Source organism: Hippoglossus hippoglossus, chromosome 7 (genome assembly GCF_009819705.1).
Source record: "Hippoglossus hippoglossus isolate fHipHip1 chromosome 7, fHipHip1.pri, whole genome shotgun sequence".
Taxonomy (NCBI): domain Eukaryota; kingdom Metazoa; phylum Chordata; class Actinopteri; order Pleuronectiformes; family Pleuronectidae; genus Hippoglossus; species Hippoglossus hippoglossus.
In genome coordinates this window covers 17325642-17340879 of record NC_047157.1, presented here as the reverse complement: position 1 = coordinate 17340879, position 15238 = coordinate 17325642, and the positions used below count along the sequence as shown (strand labels likewise).

Below are 15238 nucleotides of genomic sequence, written 5' to 3'. Positions count from 1 at the left end.
CACTCTCTCTTCATGGATCCCCCCAACAGCCTTGTGAAATAGTTGAGGGATGAGCTGGAAGGCAGAGCAGAGCCTTCACTTCAAGTGCTCTCACACTGTCACCTCCGTGTCCAAGTAACACTTTAAAACACCCATTACCAAGGCCACCCTCACTGCTTCCCTTTATCTGAGTGTGTCTCTTGAACTTCAAATGAAACACACACCTCAGAATTAGGTTCAAATGGGTTCACGCATTGCGCCATGGTTAAAAGTGCTGGAAATGTAATCAGGTGTTGAGGAGCAACAGAGGAGCACATAGCCTGTGCATGACAACTAGCTGAAAGTGCGCATGCATGTGTGTGCTTGTGTGTGTGTGACTATAGGCGGTGCAGCAGAACACTGAAATGTGTCCAATAAGAGGTTCTGGAGTGAGCTAAGACATCACTCAGCTCTCTGCACACAGCCAGGTTTTAATGTGCGAGTGTGAAAGTGTGTGAGCGGTCTGATCTGTGGCAGCGCTGGCTCAATCATACAACGCTCTCAGTAACAAATGATGGGATGTGCTCCAGGCTCCTTCTCGCTTTCAAACACACACTTTCGCTGCATCAGTCCACAGCGGTTCACATTATGGTACATTAGGCCAGAGAGGAACTTTTACTACTTCCATGTGTCAACAAGTTAATGTGTTGAGTCCTGTCAGGAGAATATGTTGGACACGTCAGTTCCAGTGTTAAACAATAACACATACTGGGGGGAAAAGGGTGGAAGCTTTTCTGATCATTTTTCTGTACTTCTTTGTACATTTACCTCCGCCAAGGATCTTTTTGTTGTTTTTGAGCAAGATTACACATAAACAACTGAATGGATTCCCATGAAACTTGGTGGAAGGTTGCGACATGGGTCAGAGAAGAACCCATTCAATTTTGGTGCGGATCCTGATCAGGGGGTGGACCCAGATTTTCTTTCTTTAACATTACAAGATCATTTTCTGAGTTTCCCCCTCGGCATAATTCCTGGATCGTGATAGAAATAACCAAGCACATTAAGAGAACTGATATCTAAGAGTGTGTGGAATTGGCTTTTCTCTTTCTGTCAATCTTGTCCACTAGTGTAAGCATTTTTCGAAATCATATGTCGCTCTAACCCTCTATTTACTTCTGATCTGCTTACATGCACTTAACTTCTTCAGTCTTGATTCTGGTTTTGTAGGTAGATGCTCTGCGGGTGCGTCTGGAGGAGAAGGAGCAGTTGCTGACGAAGAAGACCAAGCAGCTGCAAGACCTGACCGAGGAAAAGAGCACACTGACAGGAGAGATCAGAGACATGAAGGACATGCTGGACGTCAAGGAGAGGAAGGTTAATGTCCTGCAGAAGAAGGTACGTGAATGCAATTATGAAGTCTTTTTTTTGTACAATTCTTACCGTGCACGTTTGTTAGGTTGACAGCAATGCATCTCTGAATGAATGCTCATATTACTGTGTGTCTGCTGGTTGTGCGCACTAAGTCCCCCATGTTATACGATGATATTGACAAGTGAGGTAATGCTGTGTTATCAGTTTGTTCAGCTGCCCCCATGTGGCCAAAAACAACAAATTAATACTTTTTCAATGAAGTGTTACTAAACTAAACTAAAGTGTAGATATTTGATTATATTAGGTTTGTTGGCCACATAAGGTAACTTCCCCTCTTTGTTTGACGTTTGTAAAATGTGTCATTGAATGTGTGTGAAGTGTCGGCTACTCACACTCCATCATTGTCACATATGGTGAATACACACACACACACACACCTGCTCTCTCTCACACACACACACACACACACACACACACACACACACACACACACACACACGCCTGCTTGCATGGCATGCCTCTGAGCCTTTAATGACTTTTATAAGGTTAGCCATTTAGACAGGGCCGGTGGCCACCTGTGGTGCGCAGGTTGGCAATTCCTCTATAGACCAATTACACACACGTAAAGGTCCCCTCTCAACTTCCTTGTTTCCTCTCATGTCCTCAATTTAGATCTCCCCCCCCCTCCCGCCCTCCCCCTTGCTGAGTTTAATGAAAAAGTGCTCCAAAGGTCACATGCAGTGCCATCGGTGTGTGTATGAATATGTTCAAATATATATTTTATGTTGATGTGACCTCCAGGTGTTTCTGTGTGACAAGTTTCAATGTGACCTTTCTGTGCACCCTATAGTGTGCTGTACTCCCACCTATAGCTCCTCAACTGTAGCACTTAATAAGCCTGTTTGAGCTGTTAAGCAGGGTTTGCCATCATTTAATACAATATAATAAAATGTATCTTTGGAAATAAAGTCTTTGCTATTGGCTGTCAGGCCATTTTGCAGGAAGTTCATGGTTTTACGTTAGTTAAAGGGAAGACTTGATATTTCAGTGTGTAGTTGTTCTGTGTTATCATCAGTTTCCCTTCTGGCTCTACTTTGCTATTTTGTTTGTGCTGTTTCCAGTTGTGTTGATGGCTGGTTACTCACAGTTTACAGAACGGCTTCCTCTTTCTATCTCTGTGTGTTTCTTATTTTCTTCTCTTTGTCTCTGCAGTACACTTACGACTTAACAGGCAAACTTATAAACCCTCTTCCCAGTAAACATTTATCTTTAAATTAAGCATCTATAAAGGACTACACTTTCTTGCCAGCATTAAAAGGATTTTAATACTAAACAGTATGTCTTTAATATTCCAGAGCTGTTTCTTATATGTGTTAATGTAAGATGAATGCCAGAAGTCTTATTTGAATGAAGAAACAGGCCACGTATATTTTACATTGGGACCCGACAGGTGTTTCACTCCATTAGCCACACTGTATACACTGACTGCAATCTGATTGGTTTTCCATGCTTCCTATTTCCCATCAATCCCAGGGGGCTATAACTTACAGTGCTGCGTCCCAGGGGAACCGCAGGAGTGGAGTGAAGAGTCAAAGCTTGTTTCCTTTCTGCGCTTCAGACTCTATAAGTTACCACTGGCTTATTATAAAACAAACCAACGAGCTCCGGGTGTGTTTGCAGAACGTATGAAGTTCTCCAGAGACACAAATCCAAATGCCAAGCACGAATGTCCGAACTAAAGGGTGATTCTTCAGCGATGACGCTGATCTTGCATCCAGCAAATCAACTGTGATGAGGATGACCTGGATGCAGCAGCTTAAATTAGATTTGCCGTTCCCCCGATTTTGGCACAATTTAGCCTTTGCTGTCAACCAAAGCTCAAATAGCTCATCTGAACAGGTCCATTCATCATCAGGACTTTTTAAAATGCAAGTAGATAGTGAATAAAAACTACAGCTGTCAGATAAATATAATGGTGGAATGAGTACAATATTTACGGGGTATGAAAACCATGATTGCAAAAAATATTAGTATTTTAATTTCTTTTTACCACCTCAGTGAGAATCAGCATTTCTTACGAGATTAGTGTTTTCACCAACAAGTTTGAACTTTCCTGTAAGAATTTATTCATTTATTCAGACTAGTGCAGTGGCCGTTCTAAACCTGCCTGTTTGGAGTGAGCTGTTTGTTTGGCCTGTGGTGATGCTGGTGGCAGCTTTCTTCCTGGAGCTGTAAAAGTGACCTGCAGTAATTGAACCGTGGCAAGTAAAGAGCAGCTGCTGGACTCAGTCCACAGAACCCTGGAGCTGTGCCACCGCTGCTGCACAAAGAGCTGTTCACCTGTTCATTCGGAGTTTGGTGAAACTAGAATCAGGATGCAGCACCTCCAACTGGAGAATCAGTGTGATACTCACCCCAAATTGGATTCTGTAACGTTCAATCAATTAAGTTTTATAAATTGTGAGTGAAATTATTATTTTTGCCTCAATCCTCAGTATTGAAATAACTGCTCCTCTTCTTAGGAACTCCTCAGCCAGGTCAGTCGTGCTGCCTGAAGCTTTATGTTCCATGTGTGCATCACAGTCAGGGGCATTGCAACAGGGTTGGCAAAGCAGGTCCTGAACTTGGAGGCCGCCCCTGAGAATGGTAATGTGCGAGGAACTGTAACGACACCATAACCCCCTAACGAGGCCTCATGCCGCCAACTTTCTGACAAAAGCTTCGTAATTTTACAGGTTTGAAGACTACAACGTCTATCAGGCATCATGGGGCTCAGTTTGGTTCGAAGTAGACCCCCACAGTGCAGTTTTGCCTGGGGCCCCCAAAATCCCTTGAAACACACCTCAGTGCTCATGCAACAGCAGAACACTACAGTGTACCTCATTCTGATATTCAGTTACAGGATTTATATTGTGATCCACCAGGAACAAATCCACTTGTCAAAATGCTGTCGACAGGAACTCTTGTCGAGGACTCTTTTTTTCACGTGGGCAGTAATTCCAATAAAATCTGTTAACAGTGTGGGTCTGTGGATTACACACACACACCCACAGATGTTGCTTAATTGTTTTTCAAATGTGTTTTTTTTTCAATGCTTCGAGCTGCACAAATGAAATTACAGTCATCTGTTGTATTTTGGTGGCGCCAGCAAAATTGGACAAATAGGACCTACTAGAAATAATATGGCTAGAACTCTGGAGGACAGGAGAAAATATGTTTCTTGTAATTTGGGTTTACTGACCCCATAATGTGTTATGACTGATCGTCGCTTGATTTTATTTATAAAACCAACTTTGTTTTGGTGACGTTGTTCAAATGGAATTCAAAACTCAAATCACAGTTTAAAATGCTGTAACACCTGGACCCGTTAGCTACGATTTACAAAGTACAACTCGCACTTAAGCCACACTGTGTACTCGTGTGTCACTTCACTGTCTGATTTGTTTTCCAAATTTTCAGTTTCCCAAGCTTTAACTTCCAGATCTGTATACAAGGTTGGAATCTGTCGGCCACTAAGTTATTGCATTCCAGTTGTAAAAGACATAGTCTGTCCCTGCGTGGTTGAACTTTTTCCTGAAACTTTTTAGATCTATATTTTTAGGGCACATTTCCCCCACTAGAATAGCAACTTCTTTTGATATAATGAACCAGTTGAGATAAAGACAAACAGAAATGTATTTTAAGATAACCTGAATACGAGTGCAGAAAATTGTGGAAGTTTTGTGAATATTTTCTTTCCACCTTGCTGTGTACAAGTACTACTTTTGTTTTAATGACATATTCGCATGTGGTTAATCTGAGATCATTTAAAAGTAAATTCAGTGGTAGAACTCCTCCTTATTAGATTATCAACTCTAAATTGGTCAATTTAACACACTTCATGAGATATTCGGTCTCTGTCTCAAATTGTCATATTTTAGGGTTTAAGATGACACATCTCACTTATATCCACAAGCTCCTTATCTTCACGGCAAACATCATTTAAATCATTGGATTTCTTGAATCATTATGTTTTCGGGTTGTCCGTCTGCCGTCCCATTCCCGTCTCAGGAATGCCTTCAGGGAATTTCTGCAAATTTGGTACAAATATTCACTTGGACTCAAGGATGAACTCACTTGATTTTAGTAGTTAAAGGTCAAAGGTCAAGGTCACGGTGGCCTCACAAAGTATGTCGATGTTTTTCTAAAGATCAGATAGAGGGAATGTCCTAAAATTCAAACTTCAAACATTCACTTAGACTCGAAGATGAACTGATTCGATTTTGGTGCTTGGCGGTCAAAGGTCAAGGTCACGGTGACCTCACGTCCCTGTGAATGGGATATATTCGTACTGCCCGTAAGGAATATTATTTTGTACTGTCTGTTTTAGCCTCACACACAGTAAAACCACACTTTAATGTGTGAAAATATCTTTGACTTTGTAGTTGACTTTTAACAATTGCCATTCTTTTTCCTTACTCTTTAATTCAGCTAGTGATACTTCAAATATATTTAGAAGCCATTACAGTGCAACACTGCAGAGACTGAACTAAAGTTCGCTATGCATCACTCATTGATGCCCTATGTTCTGTCGCTGGAAATTGGATTTTGATCTTTTCCTACAGGCTTCTCCAGGGACAGTCACAATGACTCAAAGCATGGCACCATGATGTCATAGCTGTAGTTGAACCCTACATTGATCCTAATAGTCAGAGGCTGAATTTAACTAAAAATAATGAGGACCTGGTCTTCAAATTTAAGAAAAAGTAACATGCGTATGCTCGGTTTGTGCGACCATTTTCAAACCGACGCATCGCAACACAGAACAGTGGAAGCTCTGTTTCAGCCCTTGGTCTACGAGACCATGACCAATGCATAATGATGGATTTATTTATTTATTTTTTCATATTTGGTTCCCCTTTTTTTTTTCGCTGGGGGGGCAGGGGTGTGGGAGGTACACACGCAGGGCCGGTTGTGGTGCGGTTTTGGCATACATGCGTTATTCATGTTCAAACACTGTGGTCGTCTCAATCCATATTCATGCTTTTAAAAAGCCCGGCTGCGTGCTTGCAAGTATAGTATCCCCTATCGTGTTCCCTTCCTATAGCAACCACAGACGAGGAGATTCGATTACGTGTGCTTGGACCATGCAGGGCAATATGTGCATGTGTCTACACAGAAGGATTCCCTGTACACAAGAGTGTGTGTTGGTTATGATAGTGTCTAACGGGCCAGACTTTCCCAGCCCTGGTTCATTGCAAAATCTTTCAGCACTTCCTCTGGCCCGGTGTCATCGCTGGCTCAGGCCAGTGTCATTGGCACAGCCTCATTTTGATTGTGAAGAAAAGAAGAGAGAGAGGACCAAGATATAGTAGATAAACCGAGATATTCCCTGGTCTTCTACATTTCCTTCTCTGACTGTTCACATTGTATTCATTTTAGCACTGATGCATATAGCGACAAGAAGTGCTTCATGGTCATGCAGAGGAACATTTTTCCAACATTAGTCCCACATTGATATGTGTGTGTTTGTGTGTCCAGAAAAATAAATTATTTATACAAAATTCATGTGCAGCTGCTTCAGTTTAGACAACATTTAAAACTGATGCATTAAGAAGAATGCTATACTTCGTTGGTGGCATCTGGTCGCTGATCAGCCTCAAAGAGCACGAGTCCCTGTGCTACTCATCGACCTCCTCTGGCTACCTATGGCTGCCTGAGTCAAATTGCAGTTACTAATGCTTGATGACAGAGCGACTTCTGGGTCTGAACCCAAGTACTTGAACTCAATCATATGAAGTTATGCTCCTTCTCGTCCACTCTGTTCCTCCAAGGAACGCCGTCTGGCTTTTCAATGCCTCCTAACAAGGCAAGGCTGTTCCCCTCTGTGGTTCCCTGATGGTGGAATGAGCTAGTCTCATCTCCTCTGAGAGCATGAACCTTCTAACAGCTCTTACACGACCAATATGCCTATATCTCACACTTTGGGTTTACCTCCAGCTCTGTCTTCTTGAACAGATTACCTCAACGTCTCCTACTGCGCTAAATCTTTAGTGTTGCCTTTCAGCTGTCAGTCATTCTGGATAAAGGTTCACCAAATAAGTAAATGAAATTGACCAGGTGGCCCGTGTACGGAGTCTTGAGACGTCCTGCAGCGGCCGCAGGTTCGGTTCGACCCAGCCCTTTGCTGCATGTCTTCCCTGTTCTCTCTCTCTCTCCCCCTTTCACACTTAACTCTCTCTGATAAAATAAAGGCATGACGCCTCGTTTCAAACACAGTTTTTTTTTCCATGTCTGTTTCATATACGGACGCGGCCCCGTAGAGTTCAATGCACAGAAATACATTTCTTCACAGATGGATAGAGATGTCACTGCAGCCATGGGAGGAAGGGATCTCAGAGATCCTGGTACAGTTGATAACTCTTGACTGTAGGAGCATGTTCCGTGTGCAACCATGTGTGTGATCCTGATAGATCGGTGATGAGGCCACCAATGCCTTTCATCCTAATGGATTCCATCTGACCAATCACAGTGCAGAGACGTGGCTACAGATAAGCCTGCTGGAGCTGAGGAGGTTCCGGTAAACAGCCGGTAATAGCCCCCCCTCCCGTGTCCCCCTCTGCTCCTATCAGCAATCAGCCGAGGTTAATGGTGACGGCCCGGGGCTGGTTGATTGGAGCCAGGCTACACATCAGTCAAGGCAAACCCAGCGTTGGGCCATGTGTCCGACTACAGCTATTCAAGTCCATCTTCCGCCTGACCACCACAGGCACGCAGATCAAACTGCACATTCATTCTATCCGAAATCTTTGATGACTGTCCGGCTTGATGAAGATGTTGAACTTGACTGCGTCCTGATAATGACACAAGCCATCACTCAGGCTGACCCGGCGTGACCCAACCTGTCGGCAGACCACTGTAAGTGTTCTGTACTGAAAGAGCTCAGACAGGCACTTCAGTGTCTGTTCAACCCGCTCAGATCGAAGTGAGTCACAGTTTGACTCTTTGGTCTCTGAGTTGAACCATATGAGTCTTTGCTGTATTTGACCTGTTTGACCACATCTTTATAAAGTGGAGCTGGTTCCAGGTTCCAGTCACACAGCTGGGTGGCCACAACCCTTCTTTTTTCTTTCTTTTGTGTGTGTGTGTGTGTGTCTCTCTCTCTCTCTCTCTCTCTCTCTCTCTCTCTCTCTCTCTCTCTCTCTCTCGTTCCTTCTTTATTTCTTCCTGTCTGTCTTTTTCCTTCCTTTCCTGCTTTCTTTCTCTCTATCTCACTCTCTCTCTTTCTCTCTATCTTTCTGTTTCCTTCCTTTCCTCCTTCCTTTCTTTCTTTCTTTCTTTCTTTCTTTCTTTCTTTCTTTCTTTCTGTCTTACCTTCTGCATTACCTTCTTTCTTTCGTTCTCTCTGTCTCACCTTCTTTGTTGTTTTTCTCTGTTTCTTTCTTTTTCTTTTCTTTCAGATCAAAGGGCTCCCATTCCCTCTCTCCAAAGAGGAGAAAAAGAAAAGAATTAATACTAATGGTGCTGGGAGCAGAGGAATAAAGCGTCGGGGTAATTACCCAGCAATCACAGCGGCATTCCGCAGCTGAGGGGGGCAGAGATAGGGTCTTGAGCCTAAAGAGCATGGACGTGGATCAACTTGGCCGGCACACACACTGACACACTCAAGCTCACGTACAGCCCGGCTCACACAAGTGCAATCTGTCTTCATGGAACAGCCCCCTGCTCATTCTGCCCTGTGGTCGACCAGGAGCAATCGCTATGAAAACAACACTCTCTTCGTCCTGCTCGCCGTTTTCTCCGTCATTTTCTGCCCGTCTGCATCCCTTTGTATGTTGTGTGTGTGTGTGTGCATAGGTGTCTAATTGATATGTATGAATGCAGTGGAGGGTCCGTGTGTGAATGACTTTCTGGAGGAATGTGCGGGGAGAGGGGGAGGACGTCTGCTTGTCATGTGTCTAAGTGCGGCCCCCATCGCCTGAACCTGGACCGACTTTCATAATAATCACAGCCTGATTTTGCGTGTGTGTGTGTGTGTGTGTGTGTGTGTGTATTCCTCAGAGAACAGCACTGTATGTACAGAATAAGCCACATGTTACAATGGATGTATAAGGAATTAGAAAAGTGGATGTGGTTTCCTGTTTGTGCATGGATGTGTTCATATGCAAATGTCTTTATGCACATACTCAATCAGCGGTCCTCGTTTATCAGGCTATTTAAATATTTTTGTTCCAGTTATTAAGATTGATTAAAGTTTTTTGGGCCTTTGACTTTCCAGACATTTGACAAAAACATCGACTAAAACCACAGCCCAGTTGTGTGAACACTATTTTAATAGAGAATCTTTTACTTAGCAATTCACCTTAACAGCCTTTGTTCTCGTGGGTCGCAGCATAAACACAGATTTATTGCAGCCTATGGAAATAAATCAGGTGCATCTATCGCTTACACTGCCTCTCAATGTGAACGGTTAATAATGTATTAATAATGCACACAGATAATTGACTTTTTATTAAGTGATAATAATTGAGATAAGTGGCATTGTATTTTATGCAGAATTTAATTTTGCATCAGTAGTTTTAGCCCAAATGCAAAATTAAAATAATACAGTGAACGTTTGCCTCACGTTTGTTTGATGGCAGCTGCACTCATCTGTGGAGGAGCTATGGTCTGGAATTCCTTGGCTCCCTCCGACAGTTTTGTTTGCCCGCAGATTTTTTCTTTTCAATTTAGTTAAATTTGATGCCACTTTTGTTTCACTCCTTTCATTTTGCACTCTATTAATGAAATTACCCTCATGTTATCTGGGAATTTTTTGGTTCAGTTATAATATTGTGGGAAGTAGAAAAAATCCCCTCGTAAATTGGTTATGAAATAATATTTGTTTGTTCTGGAGAGAACTTTTGAGTTTGACTTTTTTCAAGATCTTTTTTTTTTTTGCATTTGACACAGTTTCTCACAATATCCTCCTTTGATTCATGACTTTTGTCAACTTCGTGTATATGAACAAATTTTAGATAAATTTGGCTCATCATGTGTATTTGTGTGCATTGAGTCTGCTTCTTTCTCTGTATGCATCAAGTGTATGTCTGTCTGCTTTTGTATTTGTGCTTCTGCATTCAAACGGGAGTGTCTGCCTCGACGGACACAGTGCACCTTTGTATTTCTTAATAGCCGCTGGTGGTTAAGAGCAAAATGAATGTTGTCGCAGTGGAGAGGAAGTTGCTGTAAGAGTCACAGGTCTCGCTCGTAATCATTGTGAAACCCGTAGAAAACTCTGTCTCTTTCGATTGTGTCAGCACTTTGACATTTCTTTTTCCTCTTGGCTGTTGGGAAGTCGATGACCTATTTAGATCCTTACGGTGCACGGTCCTTTTTTGGTTTGGAGGTAGGAGGTTTGGTAGAGAACAGCACAGCAGATTTACACAGACATGCAGGTGCACATGCAAAGAAAAAAAAGTTCTCTGACAGAAATAAAGAATGACTTTTGCTTTACCTCGTTTAGAAAAGTGTGGGTGATTTCAGATCCTGAGCGTTGTACTTCTCGAGCCTCCCTTCTTTTTCTTCCCCTCTTGGGCACCACTTGTCTTATGAAGTCATTGTGATCCGTCGTTCCGGTCGATAACAGATGAGTAATGACGCCTCGAGCAAAGCAGCATGACATCAGGAAGGCCATCTTAGGGGAATTTGGGGAGAGGTGTCATTTGCCGCTTTAAAGGTCTCTGTATGTTCCTTCATATTCCCAGGCAGACGACTCAGCGTTCCACAGAGGTCCGAAGGGAACGTCACGGTTTTGAATAAATGCCGGTTGTCTCCTCTCAGTTGCTATGTGTGCAGTGTAATTAACATTTTTATGCTAAGCTGCTTATTCAAGGAAACGTTCGGCATGTAGAGTGTGTGTCTGTCTAAATGCTACGAGTCAAATCTCCAGCGCTGCTCTGCAAAGTGAAGTATTACATATCAAATTGTTTACTTACTCAAAGAACTTTGGGTATTTGAGTCTCCTCATGTGGTCGTGTGCCACTGTGCTGCCCTCGCACACAGTGGACGCTTAGAAAACAAAAACATACCACAAACCCAACATTTCTCATTTTCAATAAACTCAGGAGTTTTGTGAAAGTGGATATTTTTGGCCTGACGTCGAAATTTGCCACATGGGGGCGCCAGCTTACACAGTATCAATGCATCTGCAGCCCAGCGGTGGTGCTCATGCTGCTCCATCTCTCAGGCAGGGATTGGGGCGGGGATGGTGGGAGGTGTTGGTAGAACGGGGGGGGGGTTAAACGAAGTGCATGTATCCACACCCTCCGCACACTGGAAAGGTCACTGTCCTCCCCGAGCCTCGTGACCACAGTGTGTTTCTCTTTGAAGATGCGCAGCTGAGTGGAGGAAGTCCTTTATTAACCTGGGAATCAACAAGCTCTGGTGGCAGGAGATGAGAACAGCGTGCAGGTGTACATGTTTACAGTGCACTATTACAGACACAAACACTCATGCACGCCCACACACTCATGCACAAACATCAAATTCCAAGTTTAATATGTACATGTTTTACTTGGATCGGAGTGTGTGATTGTGGAGTACTTAGTAGCAGCATTAGATTTCCAGTATGTAGTCTCTCATTAGGTTTCTGTTTGCCTGTGACCTAGTTTCCTCTGGGGAAGTACACACTATGTTACAACACATTGTTCAGTTTGTGGTTATCGTCCCTCTGTGTGGCTCTATGTGTGTGTGTGTGTGTGTGTGTGTGTGTGTGTGTGTGTGTGTGTGTGTGTGTGTGTGTGTGTGTGTGTGTGTGTGTGTGTGTGTGTGTGTGTGTGTGTGTGTGTGTACATGCACATACGTGTCAGTGCCAGGATCTTTGGTTTTTACAACTATCATATTTTCAGAGGCGATGACAAGCGCAGAGTAACGAGTTGGGCGACCGATTATTGTTTGGGTATTTTTATTGTTCCAAAAGCGTTTTTAAAAATACAAATGATTGTATTTTTATGGCGGTCATGCACCACGCTGGTCTCCTTTTGTGTTCGGCAGAAATTATTCTTCTCGAGGCCACAGAGTTCTGGGTCTTAGTTTGGACGGAAGACTGACGGGTCGGCCGGGTTTGTGGTTCTGACGTTTTTAGATCACAATTTTTTCGTCGGAGGGACACAGGGCCTGATACCATTTCCCTAAGTCCTCTCCCACTACGTTAGAGCTCAGCTTGTCCCAATCACGATCATACAATACAGACTTGTGACCACAAGGCAACAGCGAGGCTCACATTGGGTTCATAGGCCCAGTGAACAGAGAAGGGAGATTGTTTTGTTGGCAGCTATTAACTTAACCTGACATGAATGCACGTTAGCTTTTGACATCCCCCTACTTCACTGTAAAGATTTTCCTCTTACTTCAGAGATAATAAATGCCATTTCTTCAAGTTTTGTTCCACCAAGAAACTGTCCAATTTCCCCCCCCCGATTTCACTAATTAATTAATAAATTATAAAAGCTTCATTGTAATCCATTTTTGTATGTACAACATTTCATGTCATACAGCAATGATTTCTAAAATCATAGTTGTAATGCCCCCTCTGTACCTTTTTTATTGTTTTACCCCACTGATGACTTTTCGGGTAAGCTGCTTTCAGACATTCTCCAAAGGGGCTGAATGTGTGAACGCAAATGTCAAAGTAAGAGCCTACGGGACTTTCAGTGGACTTCCTCATGCCAGCCCTGTAGAGAAACACTGGCAGAATGTCTGACAGAGCCGATGCGAGAACACAGCAGGGGATGCTCTGCAGGATTGAGAGTGGGCGCATCGATGACGTTTGCAACACGCGTCACAAAAGAAAGAAAGAAAGCAAATATATCCACATGAATAATCAGTGCCATACACGTACAAGGCACTAAAAAAGATGTAAGAGAGTTTTCTGTGATTAAAGCCGACACCAGTGTCCAATGTGCTGCAAACATTTGTGATCATGCAGTGGATTTAATACGTTACATCCTGCCTCCTGCTTGCTGCACCGCCTCTCATCTGAATGCTCCTTTCTGAAAACAGCTTTAGTCAACTATTACCCTGCAAAAGCTTGTAGTGTTTAAAAATCACTCGTCATGAAATCTCTACAACCGGCAGCCTCTAAAATTGTTACATGACTGTACTTTTCCACTGAATTTTTTTAGCTGTACCGTTCAAGTCAAGGTCAGTGGAAGGTAACTGTGCATCAACACTCCCAAGTTTCAGGGGAACCTGGTCCCGTCCTATCAGCTGGTTGATAAAGTTATCGGAGTCAAAACAGTGCGGTTGTAAACAGCGGGGAGCCACATGTGTGCGGGAGATGACTGAGGACGACGTCATCATTTCTCAAGAGGATACACACTCACTGAGACAGGCAGTCCACACACCGCAGTGCCTGGCCCATAGAGTCATGGTAGCTGCCTATCGTAGGTGGTCTGCTTCAGTGGGAGGTGTGTGTGGTTGCAGAGTGGGATGACATATACACAGCGGTTTAATGATAAAAGCTTCTGTGTGTGTGTGTGTGTGTGTGTGTGTGTGTGTGTGTGTGTGTGTGTGTGTGTGTGTGTGTGTGTGTGTGTGTGTGTGTGTGTGTGTGTGTGTGTGTGTGTGTGTGTGTGTATACGAGTGTGTGTGTGAGAGAGAGACAGAGAGACGCAGGAGGGTAGTTTGAGTTAGCCTCATGCACTGAGAAATAAAATGAATGACTGTCCTCATCATAACAACCAAGCTACTGGGGAGGGCCCCCTCGCTTTCAAGAAAAAAAAGGAAAAGGAAAGACGCGCAGCTGCCCCTCCGCCTCGCCTGTCCACAAAAGGCATTTCTCTTCTGAGAGTGTGTTTTGACTTTGAGAATTCTGACAGAATTCCTCGCCCTCTTTCCCATATCCGCGTCTCACGTGACTCGTTCTCAGCCACCGGCTGCGAGGTTTAACGTTGTGTTTTCTCTGCACAATTTCACAGAAGGCCCGAGCGATGGAGCTAAATATTTCATCCAGTGGTTGTTGTTTTGCATGAGCAGGCCAAAGCAAACTTGGGCCTGGTGAAGAATGTAATCATTTATCTAAGACCAGAGGCGACGTGCTCAATCTGACCTGAAACAGGGCTCTGTGGTGCCCACAGGGACCGGGAGCAAGAGGATATGCATGAGTGCAAATGTATATGATTTGGTGCGTGTTTAGAAAAAAACAAGGTATGACAAGCGGCGGAGCTGCTAACTGATATTTGTTTGTACTTCCTTCTGTGTTTACTGTATGTTCAGATAAGTGCATTGCAGCGTCTGCCTTGCGTGTTCTGCTGGGGTTTCACTTGTGCTTGATGATGTGGAGATGGTGAATGGTATAACACATGAAGCTTTAGCCTGCAAGTGCCCACTGCCCTCGGAAAATAAATCATCAGCCCACTTACTTTAACCAAAGAAACATAGGAGAATAAATCAAGTAGCCCATATAACCCTCGCCTCTTTCAGTTCCTCTCACAGTCTCTGCCCTAAAACTCCATCTTACACACCCATGGCAATAATGAACTGCTGGGAATTTGATCTGACTTTGGTAGTGTGAAGCTTTCCCATCATTCCCTGAAGGGTTTAATGTCCCTCTATCGCTTGTGCGCCGACCAATCAGAGCCTTCAGCTTGGTTGTGTAATGACTGTCATTAACCTATCAAGATCTGCCGTAGGGTACTGGTACTTGTACTTTTTTCCCACCCCCTCCTGCCGCTTTCCCTCCATTTCTAAAAACCAAGATGTCTCCTTTAAGTCCTTGTTCTTGCCCTCCGGGGAGCAGAGAACACCAAAGTCTACAGTCTAATTGGATTCATTTGTAAAATAGCTGTGGAGATTTGGACATTATCTATCTATGTACCCATGACTGGAATGCAGCTTATTCTCCCCATTGGAGATTTTTTTTTACCTCCGTCACCATTTCAGTTAA

The 15238-nt window shown here is 43.5% G+C and overlaps 1 protein-coding gene across 4 annotated transcripts in view; it reads left to right on the top strand.

Annotated features, from left to right (window-relative positions):
* LOC117764694 (ERC protein 2-like) overlaps positions 1-15238 on the top strand; it is a 149905-nt gene that overhangs the window by 33679 nt on the left and 100988 nt on the right. For all 4 annotated transcript variants that reach the window (XM_034590676.1, XM_034590673.1, XM_034590675.1 and 1 more), the window contains one exon: positions 1189-1356. In XM_034590676.1, coding sequence (XP_034446567.1) covers positions 1189-1356 — 168 coding nt within the window. The remainder of the gene's footprint in view (positions 1-1188; positions 1357-15238) is intronic.